The sequence below is a fragment of the Canis aureus genome, chromosome 23, assembly GCF_053574225.1.
Source record: "Canis aureus isolate CA01 chromosome 23, VMU_Caureus_v.1.0, whole genome shotgun sequence".
In the NCBI taxonomy this organism is placed as follows: domain Eukaryota; kingdom Metazoa; phylum Chordata; class Mammalia; order Carnivora; family Canidae; genus Canis; species Canis aureus.
Window position 1 is genome coordinate 685,717 of NC_135633.1, and position 17,516 is coordinate 703,232.

Sequence of the window (17,516 nt, forward strand, 5' to 3'; positions counted from 1 at the left end):
ATTCCTTAAAAGTAAATAATGATAATAATAATAATAATAATAATTCCTTAAAAGCAAATAATAATAATAATTCCTTAAAAGCAAATAATAATAATAATAATGATAATTCCTTAAAAGCAAGTAATAATAATAATTCCTTAAAAACAAATAATAATAATTCCTTAAAAGCAAATAATAATAATAATACTGATAATTCCTTAAGAGCCAAGAATCTTAAACACTTGACACTAATCAAGGAGCTACTATTTGTTCAGGGATTATGGTTTGCTTCCGTGTGCCCCGTGCCTATAAGCTTTTCACGAGGTTGAGGAATGTTCATGCTCTGAAAATGAAATTACTAGCTCTGAAATACAAGAAAAAGAAAAAACCCTATAAAATCCTGCAAAATGTCAGTACAATACTGTCTACCAGAGCTGCAACTCCAGTGTAGAATAATTGACATAACCCGTAATGTGGGAGGTAGAAGCATTTTCAATATGCTAGAGAGGCTGCCAGGAAGGTCCTCCCGAAGTAAGACGACCACACACTTCCCCTGATTTTAAAAGTGATCTGGAATGTTGCTGTTAGAACGAGCGTGCTGGACTTGTGTTGGCCGCTGCTCAGAACACCTCATCCCACCCACGTGCTCAGGTGAATGACTCACCTTTGGGACGTCGGTGGCTTAACCAGTGCAGGGCGTCCTTTGTGACGTGAGCCGCCTGCTTCACAACGAGGAGCTCGGTCACATTCCTCCGCTTAGAAATTTTAGAAGGCAGCGTGTGAAGGGCCTTTAAGCTCTTCACCTGCCGCTACTCTCCACCTGGGGGCTCCCCACCTGCTGCTACTCCCCACTGGCCGCTACTCCTGACCTGGGGGCTCCCCACCTGCTGCTACTCCGCACTGGCTGCTACTCTCACCCTGGGGGCTCCCCACCTGCTGCTACTCCCCACCTGCTGCTACTCCCCACCTCAGGGGCTCTCCACCTGCCACTACTCTCCACCTCAGGGGCTCTCCACCTGCCACTACTCCCCACCTCACAGGCTCCCCACCTGCCGCTACTCCCCACCTGCCGCTACTCCCCACCTCAGGGGCTCTCCACCTGCCACTACTCTCCACTTCAGGGGCTCTCCACCTTCCACTACTCCCCACCTCACAGGCTCCCCACCTGCTGCTACTCCCCAGCTCAGGGGCTCCCCACCTGCCACTACTCCCCAACTGCCGCTACTCCCCACCTCAGGGGCTCCCCATCTGCCTCTATTCCCCACCTGCTGCTACTCCCCACCTCAGTGGCTCTCCACCTGCTGCTACTCCCCACCTCACAGGCTCCCCACCTGCCGCTACTCCCCACCTCAGGGCCTCCCCACCTGCCACTACTCCCCACCGGCCGCTACTCCCGACCTGGGGGCTTTGCACCGGCCGCTACTCCCCCCCTCTGCGCTCATCCCCGGCTGACGGCCTCTCCCCCTCCCGGACCTGCACCTGGCCAGCTGGCTCGGGTCCGTCTCCACTTCCTAGCGCTCACGGGAAGGCGGGACACAGAGGAGATGCCCCATAAGATCCTGCCGCAGGAAGGGACAAGAGCCACGGTCAGGGTCAGCGACATTCTGGCTGCGGAAGCTCCCCGACCCGCCACCTGCCAGGAAGGAGATGCTGGAAGTGCCAGCTAGCGCAGAGGACTGCAGCCTGGCCCGGCCTTGCCGTCGTGCCAGCCCTGGCGGTGGGTCACTAACCTCCTGCCGCGGGGAGCCAAGCCACGGGGCCCCCTGGGCCTGGCACAGCCACCAGCCGAGGGCCTTAGACCACACGGGCTGTGGGCCCCGGCGCGGGCCTGCACAGCCCCACCCGAGGCTTCCTTCGGCTTCCGTGCAGGGGCCGCCTTGCTCTGCGTGCAGCCCAAAAGCTCTCTCGGGGCCTCTTTCTCCTTCGTTTTGCTTGAATTTAGATTCGGTTTTGCCAACATATAGTCTAGCAGCCGCGCTCATCCCATCACGTGCCCCCTCAGTGCCGTCACCCCCCGGGTCCCCTCCCCTCCTGACCCCCAGCCCCTCATCTCCCACCCTCCTGTCTACGTTATTACCTCCCGAAGGCTTCTCCTCCGGACACGTCACCTTAGAGTTCGCGCCTCCCCAGGTGACCCTGCGGGGACACAAGCATCGGCCCGGACAGGTGGTTACTGTTTGAAGCGACGCCATCCTCTGTCTACGCGGTAGTGTGACCGCACACGCTTCCCGCGTGAGCCGCACCCTTGGCCTCGTGCCCCACGACTGTGGCACAGCCCCCATGGCCGTGCATAAGGAAACTGAGGCTCACAAAGGTTAGGCCTCTGGAGGCCGCGCGGCCGGGAGATTGGAGGGACAGCCCTCCCCCCCAGCGTGGGATCCCCGCCGCAGCCCTAAGCAACCCCAGAGCCATTGCGTCGGCCAAAGGTCTATTTTTTCCCCCAGGGGCTGTTGTAAATCACTAGAATTTCACTGTAAATATTATTACAAATTCACCTTCAAGTTCAAACCTATATATGAATTTGGAAAAGGATTATTTCCAAAAACCATTTAAGGAAACTGTTGGTTTGTACAGTCTTACGTGACCTATGATGTCTGTGCTTATTCGGAATAAGACGTGGTTTGTGAGACTGACTGAGAATCAATTAGGGGGGCTTCCAGCACGTCATGTTCTCAGGAGCCGCCGATGAGAAACCGAGGTCAGCATCCTGGGACGCTCATACTCCCAGTCTGGTTTGGTTTGGCCTTTTATTCTAAGATATATCAGTTGGCGAATCCCCAAAATTGGGTTTTCTTTTTCTTTTCTTTTCTTTCCTTTTCTTTCCTTTTTTCTTTTCTTTTCTTTTCTTTTCTTTTCTTTTCTTTTCTTTTCTTTCCTTTTCTTTTTTTTCTTTTCTCTTCTTTTCTTTTCTTTGGGGGGGAGGTTTTCATCTCCAGCCAAGAGTGGAGAAAATTGAGCAAAGTGCAGAACATTAGGGGTGCAGTTGTGACTGGTCTGTACCCACTGGAGGTGTTTTCCACATGAGAGCCACCTTCCTGGAACTACGGCCCTCGTATGGGGAAGCACCTGCTAGACAAGCGCTGGCTTCCAGGTCACCAAATCAGAAGGAGCCGTGGGCAGGGCTCCCGGGGGCGACGGGACCTGGAGGCGGAGTATAAATCTACTTCTGCGCGGAACGGAGGCCCAGCCTAAGCTTTTGTTTTTGTTTTTGTTTTGAGTTTTTTTTTCTATGATAACAAACGGTGCCATAAATACCATATATATGTAATCTTGGTGAGACAACGTAAATATTTCTACAGTGTAAATTCCAAACGGGGTCTTGTTCGCTGGCTACATGCATTTATCATTTTCATCGATAATGTCAAATCGTCCTTCAGAAAGATGCACCCCTTTGGGCTTTTCAACAAGGTGTGCGTACTCATGTCCCAGTCGGGCATCCTCCACACCACCTGGTATGACTCAACGTCTTCCATTAACTTCTGCTCCAGTGACGCTTATCCTAGGGGGTGAGCGGTGCTGATCAAAATCAAAATGGGGGCTTGGGGGACGGGGTCCACCCTTAGGATAACACAGTGTGGCCTGCCCTATGGTTGCCCCATTTGCAGGGGCTTTCAGAGAGTTTGGAACACGGATTTGGCACAACCTCTTATTTTTTATGAAAAGGCCCATATTTAGGTACATGGAAAAGTTCCTTGACATAAACTATTGGGAGTTACTCCAGAAGGCATGGGGGTGGTGGTGTCTGTGGGAAAGGAAGTACCATTTCGTTCCTAGACATTGCTTGAGTCACCTCGGCCCCAAGTCTGCTCCCGATGGATTGATGCCGACACAGGATCGTGGGTGATCTTTACTTGCACCCAGGTTCACCTTAAGCGAGCCTCCGCGACTGCCCTATTTTCCAGTTACACATCAGGGAAGTAGAGCAAAGAGCTGCGGAATTATGGGTGGCTCCGAACACGCACGTCCACGAATTTGGGAATGGGACGCGTGGTGTCAGGTTCCCCCAAAATGCCCTTGTTTTCACATCCTTCAGAACTTTAAAAGTCAGATGGTCGAGAGGCTGGGCGTAAGCAGGCATAAAACCAATCATCGTCATCATCATCTTCTTCATCCTCTTCTTCTTCATCATCTTCTTTCTTCTTCTTCTCCTTCTCCTCCTCCTCCTCTTTCTCCTCCTCCTTCTTCTTCTTCTTTTTCTTCTTCTTCTTCTTCTTCTTCTTCTTCTTCTTCTTCTTCTTCATCTTCAACTTCTTCTCCTTCTTCTTCCTTTTTCTTCCTCCCCCTTCCCCTCCCCCTCTTCTTCTTCTTTCCTCCTCCTCCTCCTCCTTTTTCCTCCTCTTCTTCTTCCTCTTCCTCTTCTTCTTTTCTTTTTTCTCTCCCAACACATACACTGAACTTTCTTGGCAAATGGAAGCAAGCCTCTTCCATTATTCATTCATTTTATTACATTCTTATCCAGAACCTCCCCGGGGTCAGGTGTTGCTCTGGTTGCTTGGTGTCGCCGGCTGCTTGGGCAGAGAGGGGAGTAAATAGAACCTGAAACTGGGCACTACGGTCCCCAAAGAGAACAAAGACATTTACAACGCACGTAGCTGGCATCCCTCAGGGCTCCTCCCCGCTTTGTACAGAGGAGCATCTGCCGCCCTTTGCCCCTTTCTCTACAGAGACGTCCCAGCCTGCTCCGGAACGTTCCTGCCACCACCGAGAGAATTCAAAGCCGGGGAGAAATTACCTGTGGCGGCAGGTGCATTTGGAGGTGCGGAGCTTACGGGGCGTCGACTGGTCACCGACTAAGAAAGGCAAGAAAACAATTTGTTTTTCTCCAGAGGAAGCCGGGTTTGGGGACTAACGAGGGAGAGTCTTGTGGGTCCCGGGCAAAGAATGTTTCTGCTGTTGTTTACGTGACTTTCTAGGAATCTTTTGGGAGAGAAATGGAAGGTTTTTTGTTTGCTTTATAAAGAAAGTATTTAAAAGGGCAAAGAGGTGTGTGTGTCTGCGTGTGAGTGACATGGGGTGGGGAGAAGGCGGGGAACACGCTGTTCTGCCCGGGTGGCCCTCAGCCGTCCTTCTGACTCTGGGTACTCGAGGTCCCTGCGGCCCTGTGCCTGCATAGACACCCCTCTTGCCACTGTGCACGCAGCGCCCCGTCTCCCTGTAAACCCCTGCTGCTGCCCTGGATTAGAGGCTGCTCCATTCTCTGCGTCTCTGGCCGCTGCTGTCGGGCATCGTCCCGGCTCCCCGCCGCTTCATGGTCTGTGTAGACACATCACAGCTGCTGGCCCATGAGGACGGTGGGCATGGAGCCCGTGGGGTGGCCACCACCGGCAGGGCTCCCTCCTCCCCACGGCCACCTGCCGAGGGCCGCCCTCCGCCAGGCGGTGGCTGTGTGCGTCCAGGCGGCCTGCTAGCCACGCCAGCCCCGATCTGGCTCCGTGATCGCCAGCAGTCCTACCACCCGGATTGCCTACCTGTGCGGGTAACACTGACCAGTGTGCACGCTCGCCAGCCCGGAGCCCGGAGCCCGGAGCCGGGGGGCACTGGGCAAGGGCGGTGCACCCTGAGCCGGTCCTCCGTCAGCCGCCTGCGTGACCTGGGCACCTGGGCCTCATGGTTTTGCAGCTGCGTTCTCACTGAGGGGCTTCAATAATTCGGATTTCTAGATTTTTTTTTTAACATTTTATTTACTTATTCGAGAGAGAGAGAGAGAGAGAGAGAGGCAAAGACAAGGCAGAGGGAGAAGCAGGCTCCATGCAGGGAGCCCGATGTGGGACTCGATCCTGGGTCTCCAGGATCAGGCCCTGGGCTGAAGGCGGTGCTAAACCACTGAGCCACCCGGGCTGCCCGAATTTCTAATACCTACGAACTGCAAGTATTTCTACGATCCTCAGGTGTTTTTCAACACTAAAATTCTCTGGGCCACGCAAAGAACAAACTTAGCCACCTGTTCTGGGTGGCGCGGAACTGGGCAGCGTCCACACCACCTCATGGAGGCAGGGAGGGCTTTGGGCCCGCGCCGGGGGCCGTCCTTACTTTGGAAGAAATCCACCCTCCCTGCTGCTTGGGAGGAACTAGAGCGGGGAACGAACGGAGGCACCGGGCCTGGCCTGAGCCCGCGGGCAGGTGCCTTCAAGTCTTCTGGCAGCGGGAGCCTGGAGGGCGCAGGTAAATGCATCCGGGACAACAATGCAAGGTGCACTGGCCGGAGCCGCTGGGGGACCAGGTCCCACGTCAATTTCTTTTTTCTTTTCTTTTCTTTTCTTTTCTTTTCTTTTCTTTCTTTTTTCTTTCTTTTCTTTTCTTTCTTTTCTTTTCTTTCTTTTCTTTTCTTTTCTTTCTTTTCTTTTCTTTTCTTTCTTTCTTTTCTTTCTTTCTTTTCTTTTTTCTTTTCTTTCTTTTCTTTTCTTTTATTTTCTTTTCCTTTTGCCTTCCTCTTTCTTTCTTTTCTTTCTTTCTCTCCTTTCTTTCCTCTTTCCCCTGATCACAATGTCAATGTTTTAGTCATTTTAAAAGATTTTTTTGAAAACCTCAAACAAGGAAGAGCAGTCCTCGCGGTGTCCTTCGCGGAGCCAGCAGCAGCCAGGTGAGAGCAGGCATATCTATAATTCAGACCGGGAATATTTCTCTCAATAATTGATGGGGCGCCACAAAAGGAGGGGCCGGGTCGGCGGCGAACGGAGCTGCCAGCTGGGCCCAGCGCCCCCCGCCCGTGGGGCCCGCGGAGCACGCGCGTGTGCAAGAGCTCGCAGCCTCCCCGGGGTGCACGTGGGGCCTGCGGGGGTGCAGCCCGCTCCGCCGCTCCTGCACCCCCCCCCACCCCTGGGCAGGTCGGACCGCTGCGGCCCTCCCAGGGCCCGAGCCCCCGCCACCTGGGCTGTGCTGCAGCAGGTTCCCCGAGGCCGCTCCTGCCGTCCAGCAACCCGCGGGCCCCCCGCACCTGCCCCGCACCTGCCCCGCTCGGCCCCCGACTCTCTCCCGCTTGCGCGCCTGCCCCCCACCCCGCGCGTCCTGACCCGGGCCCGACCCCACTCCTGCCCCCCCCCCCGCGGAGCCGGGCACACCTTCGAGGTCAGCGCCCCTGCGCCCGAGGCCCGACCTCCAGGGGAGGCTGAGGAGTCCCGCGGAGGCGGAGGCCGAGGGGCTCGGGGCGCTCGCAGGTGCCCGGGAACCCCGAGGGGGCGGCGGCCCCGGAGCGGCCCCGCCCCGCCCCGCCCCGCCCGCAGCGCCCCGGTGCGCGCCCTGAGCGCGTGTGCACGGGTGTGAGCGCGTGTGCACCTGTGCGCGTGTCTGTGCGCGTGCGCCGTGTGCGCGCCGAGCCGTGGGGCGGGCGGGTCCGGGGAGGAGGAGCCGCGCGGAAGCGCCCAGTGGGCGACACCGGCCCGCCGAGGCCCCTCCCGACCGCTCGCCGGGGCCCCCGCGCGGCCGGGCGGCCTCAGCTGCAGGCGGGACGCCCGTGCCCCGGGACTAGGGCTTCGGCCCTGCGGGCGAGGGTCCGGGGCTCCGGGCGGCTCCGCGGCGGCGGCGTCGAGCCCGAGCCCGAGCCCGAGCCTGAGCGCAGCCCGGCCCGCCGCGGGGAGGGGCCGCCGCCCGCAGGCCCCGCCCACCGCCGCCCGCAGGCCCCGCCCACCGCCGCCGCAGGCCCCGCCCTCCGCCCGCCCTCCGCCGCCACAGGCCCCGCCCACCGCCGCCGCAGGCCCCGCCCTCCGCCGCCCGCAGGCCCCGCCCTCCGCCCCGGCCCCGCCCACCACCGTCTGCGGGCCTCGCCCTCCGCCAGGCCCCGCCCCCGCCCGCCCCGCCCCTCCTCCAGGCCCCGCCCCCGCCCGCCCGCCCCTCCTCCAGGCCCCGCCCCTCCTCCAGGCCCCGCCCCTCCTCCAGGCCCAGGCCCCGCCCCTCCTCCAGGCCCCCGCCCCGCCTCCAGGCCCCGCCCCGCCTCCAGGCCCCGCCCCGCCTCCAGGCCCCGCCCCGGCTCCAGGCCCCGCCCCGCCCCGGCCCCGCGCGCTCCCGGCCCGGGGAGGCGTGTGCTGCTCGGCGGGCGCTCCCGGGAGCGGGCCGGCTGCGGGAGGAGGACGCGGGCTTCCCGGGAGCTCGCTGCTCTCTCGGATCCTGCGGCTGCTCGGGGCGCGCCGGCTCCCTGCTGGGGCGGGCCGCGGCGCCGAGGTCAGAGCCGCCCCCTCCAGCCGCCGGGACCCCTCCGCCGGGCTCGGCCGCGCAGCTCGCCCCGCCGCCCCCCGCCTGCAGCTGCTCCGCCCGGGGCCGGGGCCGGGGCCGGGGCCGGGTCCCCGCGACGCCCGGGCTCGGTAAGCGCCCCCGCCCCGCAGGCCGGCTCGCGGGGGTCCGGGGCGGGGGGTGCGGCCGGGGGCGGCGGCGGGAGCGCGGAGGCTGCGCGGCGCCGGGCGGGGGGTGCGGCCGCTGCAGGTGCCGGGTCGGGGGCCGCGTCGGCCGCGCCAGGTGAGGCCCCCCCTGCACCCCGGGTCGCCGGCAGCGCCCGCAGGCACCGGGCGAGGGGCGCGCGGCCAAGTGAGCAGCTCACCTGCCGGCCGGGGCCTCGGGGACCACCCTAGGCCGGTGCAGGATGAGCGCTGGGCAGGAAGACAGGCTTGTGCGGGGGGCTGGGAGGCGCCCAGGGGTGCCCGCCCGCTGCCTGGGGCACGGGCTCCGCGCATAGGGAGTGAGCAAGACCCTAGTAGTCTCGTGCTGCTGCTGCTCGGGAGGAAGGGAGGGAGATCTCTCTCTCTCTCTCTCTCTCTCTCTCTCTCCCTCTCTCTCTGCAAAGGGCTCCCCCGCCAAGGCTCCCGGGAGGGTGCTTTGCACTGATTCCCCTAAACACGGATACCTTGGGAAGGAAGGGAGATTTTTCAGACCAGTTTTGCCACGAGGGAGGTTTTCCTTTCTTTTTTTCCTTTTCCTTTTCTCCCCACCCTTATTTTTCCTATTCTGTTCCTCCTTCTCCCTCCTGCTCCCTCCACCACCGCCTTCCTCCTCCTCTTCTACTTCATCATCATCATCATCATCATCATCTTCTTCTCCTTTTTCTTCTAGGTTAGGGAGAGTGAGGTAACTGGCAGCCAATTAAAAGGAAGGTAATTCGGTTAAGGCGGGAGGCAGGGAGATAAACATCCACAAGCAAACCCAAATAAATAAATAATTATGTGGTGTAGAGCAAAATGGGGGCAGGCAGGGCTAGATCTCCCACAGAGTCGGTGGGGAACTAGAGGACCCGCTAGCGCGCGACCTTCTGGGAGTCAGTCAGTCGGCAGAGGGGTGCATGGTGCACGGGCATGCAGGCCCGTGGGTTCTACGGGGGGTGGGGGGTGGAGGGGGGTGGACAGTGTATTGTAGCTGCTGGGAGGGAGTTGGGGGAGAAACTGAGCCAACTCTCAGGCTCTGCGGCCTGTGAAAGTCTCAAAAGATGGGGAGGGCCCGACGTTCCAGGACGAATGTGACCCCAGGGTGATTCTGTAAATAGAGATCTGGAGACCTTCCCCCCAGGAGTAAACATCTCAGGGAACGTGCCGCTGTTAGGAGTCGGCAACGGAAGGGGCTTGTCCTCGGAGACAGCTTCCGAGGTGTACTTTCTGGATCCTGTGTCTGAACGCAGCTCGCCTCTTGCCCTAGGAGGCTGTGACTGGGGAGCCCTGTGCTTACCGCTCCCCTGCTCTGTCACTTCGTAAAACTCGGGTGGGTTTAGGCTCCGAGGCCGACAGGATTCAGCCTGGAGCAGCAGGTGGTCAAGCGCTGAATCCTGCTAATGGCTCCAGAAAGCCATTTCTCCTGTGCTCCCCAAGTGCTTCCAGTAATAGAAACTGGTGGATGCCCTGAATTCTGACTGTCGTGATCCTCCCCAGCTCTCGGGGCCACCCTGCGTTCTCGGGAGTCCTGTCGGACCCACTGAATGCAAAAGCATAGGAGACAGAAGACCAGGGCAGTCTTTCCAGGTCCTGCTGAGGACGTGAATTAGCTGGACCTGGAGGGAGCCGACCTAGAAGAGAGGCCAGGAATTCCAGGTGACAGAGGAGCCAGATCGGGGCTGCGAGGAAGATGCAATCAGCAAGTGGCAGATCGGAAACAGAAGTGGGCAGAGAGAGGCAAGGGAGCCGGCCGGGGTGGGTCCGGGAGACGGGAGATGATGGATGAAATTATGAGGGGAATGTCTGATGGGTGGAGGATAAAATCCGCACAAACTGGGATTTTAAACATAAGGAGATAGTCCCCTGAGAAGATGTAGGAGGAAGCATTGAGGTGAACATGGAGGAACCGCGAGGAGGAAAAAAAAAAAAAAGATGATTATCAGAGAAGTGGAAACTGGGATTAGCTCCTAGGCTGTGGGTGGTAGGGAGTGTTCTGGAGTCTGGGGAACAGAAAAACAACAACAGGGACATGCTTCAGGGCGGCAGGAAGTGCCAACCTAAGACAGGCCGCTGGGGAGTCTCCGAAGGCCCCCGTGTCCTCACTTCTGTCCTCCCCCTAACTGAGACTGTGGTGCATGGACATAGGGGTTCGGGGTGAGTACCAGACAGCAGAGGCCGAGGTCACTGTCGCCCTGTTCAGAGCCGGCAGCATGATGGACGTGCATGATGTCTGTGCTCTGCTGGCAGCGTTCACCGTCTCCGTCGGTCCTCACCAAGAGACGGGGGAGGTTCCATGTGCCCTGCACTTCGTAGGTGAGGAGACTGAGGCTTGTGGAAGCCGTGGAGCCTGGGTGAAAGCAGGCCGGTTCCTCCAGCGGCCCTGATCCTGAATCAAGACAGAGGGGTGGAGAGGCACTAAATTCAGAAGTATTTGATGAGTGGAAATTCAGAAAAAAAAAAAACAAAAAACATATGCCTTGAGATCAATGAATGATGGAAGCAGTTGTAAGGTGACTGCGTCGTTGTCGTGGAAGGAAGAGAGTGACCGCGAGAGTTAAGACCTGGCATGAGCGAAAGGGACGGCCACGTGGGTGGAGAGTGGAGAGAGGAGAAATAATTGAGTTGCCATGAAAATAGCCCGAGCGGGAATCAGAACCAAAGAAGAGGGCAGGAGGGTGGTTGGGTGAGGAGGAGACGTAACCGGCTGCGGTGGTCCCTCGGGGCTTCGGGTGCCTTGCTAGCTTGAGGCCCAGAAGAGCGGGGTCTGGGAAGGAGGCGCCGTCGGCTCTTTATGCGTCGATGCTTTTTACTCTGCTCCCATGCTTGTTCCCTTCCTTTTTCAGGTGGAGTGCTGCTTCTGCGCCGCCGCAGCTGAAGGATGCTCTGCGCTCCCTGGCTTTCCATGGAGACCTCCGAGCCGGGTTGGCCCCCGCTGACACCTCGCCTCGTACCTTCTCTACCTCCCAAGCTGTTCACCTGTGTCGCGAGCTCGGCCCGGGCCCCGCGCCCCGGAGGCCTGTGCTGAACCCAGGGAGCGGCCGCGGGCTCTGGGCGGCGATGGCCCGACGCGCTTCCAGCCGCTCGCCCGCTCGGGTCAAGCCGTCACGAGAAGGCAAGTGCTAAGACTAAAGGCTTATTTGCATTTTATTTAAATCTGATGGACCGAGCTTTGGACGATTTCCATGGCAGAAAAATCCATTCCATTTTCCAGGCACAAGTGCTGGCCGTCAGATAGCCGCGGCCTTTGAATCCCGGGCGGCGGCGGTGGCCAGTTGGGGCCGCGCTTCCAGACTGCGCCTGGGCCCCGGGCGCTGGGGGCCCCGGCGGGGACTTGGGCCCGGCGCGCGCTACCCGGACGGGCCGGGCCCGGAGAGCAGCGCTCGTCCCTGGGAACCGAGAGCATGGGGCGTGCTGGTTTAAAAACGGAAAATGCAAAGTTGGACTGAAAATATCCTCAGTCTTCCGAGCAATCTGCTGAACGGTTCCAAACTTACCTTAGTGTGGTGAGGCGGGGAGCTGCCCCACTTTCCGTCGCCCGCCTCCCGCGGCCATGGAGGTCGCAATGGTGAGCGCCGAGAGCTCGGGCTGCAACAGCCACATGCCCTACGGCTACGCGGCGCAGGCCCGGGCCCGGGAGCGGGAGCGGCTGGCCCAGTCGAGGGCCGCGGCGGCCGCGGCGGTGGCGGCGGCCACGGCCGCGGCCGCGGAGGGCGTTGGGGGCCCCGGGGGCGGCGCGCACCAGCAGCACCAGCAGCATCAGCAGCACCAGCAGCAGCAGCTGCAGCAGCAGCAGCCCCGCGGCACCTGCCCCGCGCTCGAGCCCCAGGGCGGCCGTGTGGCCCGGAGGCGCCGGCGCTCGCGGCCCAACCGGAGGAGGCCTCAGCCGCGGCCCGGCGGCTTCCCGCACGGCTCGGACCTGCTGCCCAGCGGCTCGGAGGAGAGGATCCTGAGGGAGCTGAGCGACGAGGACGAGGACGACGAGGACGACGAGGACGCCGAGGAGGAGGCCCGGCTGGGCCGCGGCCAGGACGACCGCGCGGCCCACGGCTCCTGCAGCGACCTGCTGCCCCGGGACGACGGCGCCTACGGCCCGGGCCGGCCCAGCGGCTGCTGCGAGCGGGTGGTCATCAACGTGTCGGGCCTGCGCTTCGAGACCCAGATGAAGACCCTGGCCCAGTTTCCCGACACCTTGCTGGGCGACCCCGAGAAGAGGACGCAGTACTTCGACCCGCTGCGAAACGAGTATTTCTTCGACAGGAACCGGCCGAGCTTCGACGCCATCCTGTACTACTACCAGTCGGGCGGCCGCCTCAAGAGGCCGGTCAACGTGCCCTTCGACATCTTCACGGAGGAGGTGAAGTTCTACCAGCTGGGAGAGGAGGCCCTGCTCAAGTTCCGGGAGGACGAGGGCTTTGTGCGGGAGGAGGAGGACCGGGCCCTGCCGGAGAACGAGTTTAAAAAGCAGATCTGGCTCCTCTTCGAGTACCCGGAGAGCTCCAGCCCAGCCAGGGGCATCGCCATCGTGTCCGTCCTGGTCATCTTGATCTCCATCGTCATCTTCTGCCTGGAAACCCTGCCCGAGTTCCGGGACGACAGGGACCTCATCATGGCGCTGGGCGCGGGCGGACACGGCGGGTCGCTGAACGACTCCTCGGCGCCCCACCTAGAGAACTCAGGGCACACCATCTTCAACGACCCCTTCTTCATCGTGGAGACCGTCTGTATCGTCTGGTTCTCCTTCGAGTTCGTGGTTCGCTGCTTCGCTTGTCCCAGCCAAGCGCTCTTCTTCAAAAACATCATGAACATCATTGACATTGTCTCCATTTTGCCTTACTTCATCACGCTGGGCACCGATCTGGCCCAGCACCAGGGGGGCGGCAACGGGCAGCAGCAGCAGGCCATGTCCTTTGCCATCCTCAGGATCATCCGTCTGGTCCGCGTGTTCCGGATCTTCAAGCTGTCCAGGCACTCCAAGGGCCTGCAGATCCTGGGCCACACGCTCCGAGCCAGCATGCGGGAGCTGGGCCTTCTGATCTTCTTCCTCTTCATCGGGGTCATCCTCTTCTCCAGCGCCGTGTACTTCGCGGAGGCCGATGAGCCCACCACCCATTTCCAGAGCATCCCAGATGCGTTTTGGTGGGCCGTGGTGACCATGACGACTGTGGGCTACGGGGACATGAAGCCCATCACCGTGGGGGGCAAGATCGTGGGGTCCCTGTGTGCCATCGCAGGTGTCTTAACCATCGCTTTGCCAGTGCCAGTGATTGTCTCTAACTTTAACTATTTCTACCACAGAGAGACTGAGAATGAGGAGCAGACGCAGCTGACACAGAATGCGGTCAGTTGCCCGTACCTCCCCTCTAATTTGCTGAAGAAATTTCGGAGCTCTACTTCTTCCTCCCTGGGGGACAAGTCAGAGTATCTGGAGATGGAAGAAGGAGTTAAGGAATCCCTCTGCGCGAAGGAGGAGAAGTGTCAGGGAAAGGGGGACGACAGCGAGACGGAGAAAAACAACTGTTCTAACGCCAAGGCTGTGGAGACCGATGTGTGACCCTGCTCTCCGCCCGCCGCCGCCCCCCACCCCACCCCCCCCCGACCCCGGTATCTCCAACTGTATCTCACGCGTAGAGAGCGCAGTCACGACGGCGAGAGGTGCAGACGGACCTGATGCACCGAGCGCCGCACCATTTACTTAATGGTTATCCGTGGCATAATTGTCACTAAGCGTGTATGGCATATCAAATAAATGATACATCCTGGAGAAGAGGGAGGCTAAAATTAGGAGCAGATCTATCTTTATATTTTTTATCAGAATGCAAGAATTTTGCACATTAACTGGAAAAGATGTCCGGAGTAGAGGTGGTTCCAGGGAGAGAATGTGTCCGCGTGTGTTTGCGTGTGTGCGCTGCGTGCGTGTGTAAGTGAGTTGTCAACGTGGTCAGTCGTTGTGCGGTGATGGGAGAAGTTGGCATTTTGAAGTATTTACTATGTAAGAAATAATGAATCCGAGCAGTCATTTATTAGTGCTTTGACAGCATCTCGTGTCTTTGGATTCCATGATTGTTTTTAAAGAACTGTAAGAATTACTGTGTAGAAAAAAAAAAAAAAAAAAAAGAAAAAAAGAAAAGAAAGTGGATTATTTAATAGAATATGGGTCACGATTTTATCTTGGATTTAATTAAAGTTTATTTTTAACTGGGGATTAACTTTTACAAAGGCTGCAGGGGCCTTTGGAAATTGATTATATTTTATTATTAATTTTGGGGGAAGATGTGACAGCCAATGCCTAACAATATGGAAGAAGTGAAACCGGAGAAAATGTAACAAGTTTTGCTCACAGTTAACAGGACTGGAATTTTTATTTTATTTTTTTTTCCTTTGCACTATTTTATATGCTGGAGATGGAGAGAGACTTCCTACTGTGAATGTTTACTGATGTAACAGCTCCATGACAATCACTGGGAGAATGATTTCTTGGTCTTATGTGATGGTCCTTCTCTTTGTGTGAGACTAATGGCCGCGCAGATAACAGCACATGATTCCCTTTTTAAAATTCCAGATAACTGATCTGCAAAGGGAGTATGAAGTAACACTTAGCAACTGAATCTTTTGAAATTGGACTGTTACAATGATGCTTCCGAAACCATACGACTTAATTATTCTTCTGCCTTTTAAATCCAGAATAATTTAACCAAAGTTAATGCATGCACTGAAAGAGTTCTTGAAGAAATAAGATGCCCAGCAGCTACAGTGATTATGGCTTAAGAGCTTTCTATTAAACGTGCAACATAAATGCTAGATTTATTAAGTTTATTTCTTTGTGCAGCTCCATAAAGGCACAGTGTGGGGATCCAGCTCAGAATTGAGCATTTTTGTCTGCTAAAACTGACCCAAGGGAGAGTTGTGTCAAAACATTGAGTTTTGGTAACGCCGTCATTATCGTTTTTGTTAAAAAAAAAAAAAAAAAAATCTTATGGCACGTGTGTTTAATTCATGACAGGGCGTTCTAGAAGGTGCAGCAACAGCTAGTGGTCAGACTTGCCCTATTCCGTCGTAATGAGATGTAGGTTGGCAAATTCAGAGTCCACGAGGGGCCTTATTCTCCAGTGTTTCCTCAACATCTATTCTTTATAAGATGGTTGTCCTGAGATTTGGGAAAAATACCCTATGTAGCACATAATGAGCTCTGACAACTGTGAATTTAAAAAAAAAAAAAAAAAAAAAGATCTAGAATAGCTTTTCTCAAGCTTTTAAATCGCAGGCCATCATTTATAATAACGTAAATCTTCTTTAATAATATTCGAAATTCCAAGTAAATCTAAGGTCAGGTTTGAAAGCAAAGTTGCGCCCCTCCCCTCACCCCTTCCCCACCACTTACAGGAAAACACCCCTCAAGAGTACCTTGGGGAGAATGGAAAGCAGCGAGCAGCATGGGGGTTGGTCGAATGCTGTGACCAAAGATGTCTAGTGGGCAAAAGAGCGGCAAAACGAGGAAATTGAACTTGTAGCAGGACTTCAGGGATGCCATTGTAATAGGCTTGGGATCTGGAGCACAAATGTAGCGAGCCTTAGCCTAGGAGTCGGGCTGTCTGGGTTGGTCCCTGGGCCCTCGGAAAGTCACCCTGCATCTCTGCGCCCCGTTTCCGCAGGAGGAGGGCACGTAAGGCTCTCGTCCCAGCACAGAGCCGCAGGGACAGCAGATGAGCCCCGAGAGGCCGAGTGATGTAAACGCCGCAGGTTATGTCCAGGTCGTTGACTCTTCCTCCGGGAGGACGAGGTCTGGGACCCAGCGGCTCGGTGTGCTTTCCCGGGACACCGCGAACAGCATGGGCCATCTGGGGAAAGGCCCCAGGCGTGCGGCGCTGTGAAAGCTGCGTGTGTGAGTGAGATCCCGCGTGCCCCTTGGCGCGCCCAGTGGGTGCGATTGTCCCAGGGCGGTTTAAGTGCCCGCTCTTGGGTGGTGACCGGCTGCCGTGGCCGCCCGGCGACGCTTGGGCTCCTCGGAAGGGAAGAGGCAGCGGGTGTCCACGGCGTCTCCTGTTTCGAGGGAAGTTCCGTTTAGCGGAGCTATAGTATTAGACTCGATAATTCTGTGGATTCAAGGAATAGAGTCATTTCGAGGTCCTGGAGTAGTTCTCCTTAAGCGTTTTCTTAGGGGCCACCGCGGGCTTCCAAACTGCGTATTGTCAGGGTATCACGGGCTGCGTGTCGCGCCGTTTGTATCTTCCTTCGAGATGCCTTTATTTTAGGGTGTCGGGAGCTCATTTCCACACTAGGAAGAAAGCCCCGACGGCCTCGGGGTTCGCGAAGGGCACTTGGGTAGGAACGCTTCCCGGGTAGGGAATGTGCAAAGGCCGGGAGCGCGACGGGTGCAATAGTTTCTGCACAACTATTCTGAGAAATTTCTGCAAAAGAGAGCTAGCGGATGCCCGAGGAATGAGGGTTGGCCTAGGAGGGGAGAGCTGGCTTGTTGACACGGGCGCATCATTTCATCTTCTTGATTCTCAGTCTTGCTGTTGTTTTTTTAGGCGTAAAATCAGGCTGTTGAGCCACGTTATCCCTCGATTCCTTCCAGCACGGAAATTCTCTGAAGTCGAAGGAAGTATTAGACGAGCTTGGTATTTTCCAAGCATTCAGGTCACGCCAGCCTTGGTCTTAGATAGTTACGTAGTGGGAGCAAAATAGTTCTGAAATCTCACCGTTGGGTCAAATGCAGAACCAGGAGTTTGAGACTGAGATTTTAGAATGTAAGCTGAATGGAAAGGGTGTCTTTTTTTTTTTTTTTTTTTTGAAAGGGTGTCTTTTGAAGCTCTTTCTTCCAACAACTATAGGGAAGGGATTTCCTTAATTAAAAAAAAAAATCACCCAGTCTCCAATTGAATACATATGGTGAAAGTTGGTGAGTAAACATTTTGATTTCTTGCTTTGTTATAGTAGAGTTTTGTCAGCAAACAGTGCTCCGACCTGTGCTGGGGAACTCATTTTATGCCTAAACACATGTAGTATTTCACAAGTGCTACTGCTTTTCTTGTCATGTTTGTTTTAAACAGGATCGCTGAAGCTTTGTGAAAATCTTTTCATTAAGCATGCGTTACAGTAGAACCCAATATATGAATAATAAGAGATCTCTATGGAAAAACACTCTGATCGCGTATATGTCCATGTGTCCATTTTTTAAGGAAGTCAACATTA

General features: G+C 56.7%; 1 protein-coding gene and 1 long non-coding RNA gene across 2 annotated transcripts; one reads left to right on the forward strand and one right to left on the reverse strand.

The window, feature by feature from the left end:
• Window positions 1-638: 638 nt before the first annotated feature.
• LOC144295218 (uncharacterized) lies at window positions 639-2,316 on the reverse strand. Its single transcript, XR_013362557.1, has 3 exons — window positions 2,057-2,316; window positions 1,459-1,538; window positions 639-734 (listed from the first exon to the last, which is right to left on the reverse strand). It is a non-coding gene; the product is annotated as an uncharacterized LOC144295218 (long non-coding RNA).
• Window positions 2,317-7,991: 5,675 nt separating this feature from the next.
• KCNA4 (potassium voltage-gated channel subfamily A member 4) lies at window positions 7,992-15,122 on the forward strand. Its single transcript, XM_077866142.1, has 2 exons — window positions 7,992-8,273; window positions 11,168-15,122. Exon 2 carries the CDS (start codon window positions 11,875-11,877, stop codon window positions 13,873-13,875), a length of 2,001 nt encoding a protein of 666 aa, XP_077722268.1. The 5' UTR covers window positions 7,992-8,273; window positions 11,168-11,874; the 3' UTR covers window positions 13,876-15,122.
• Window positions 15,123-17,516: the final 2,394 nt, after the last annotated feature.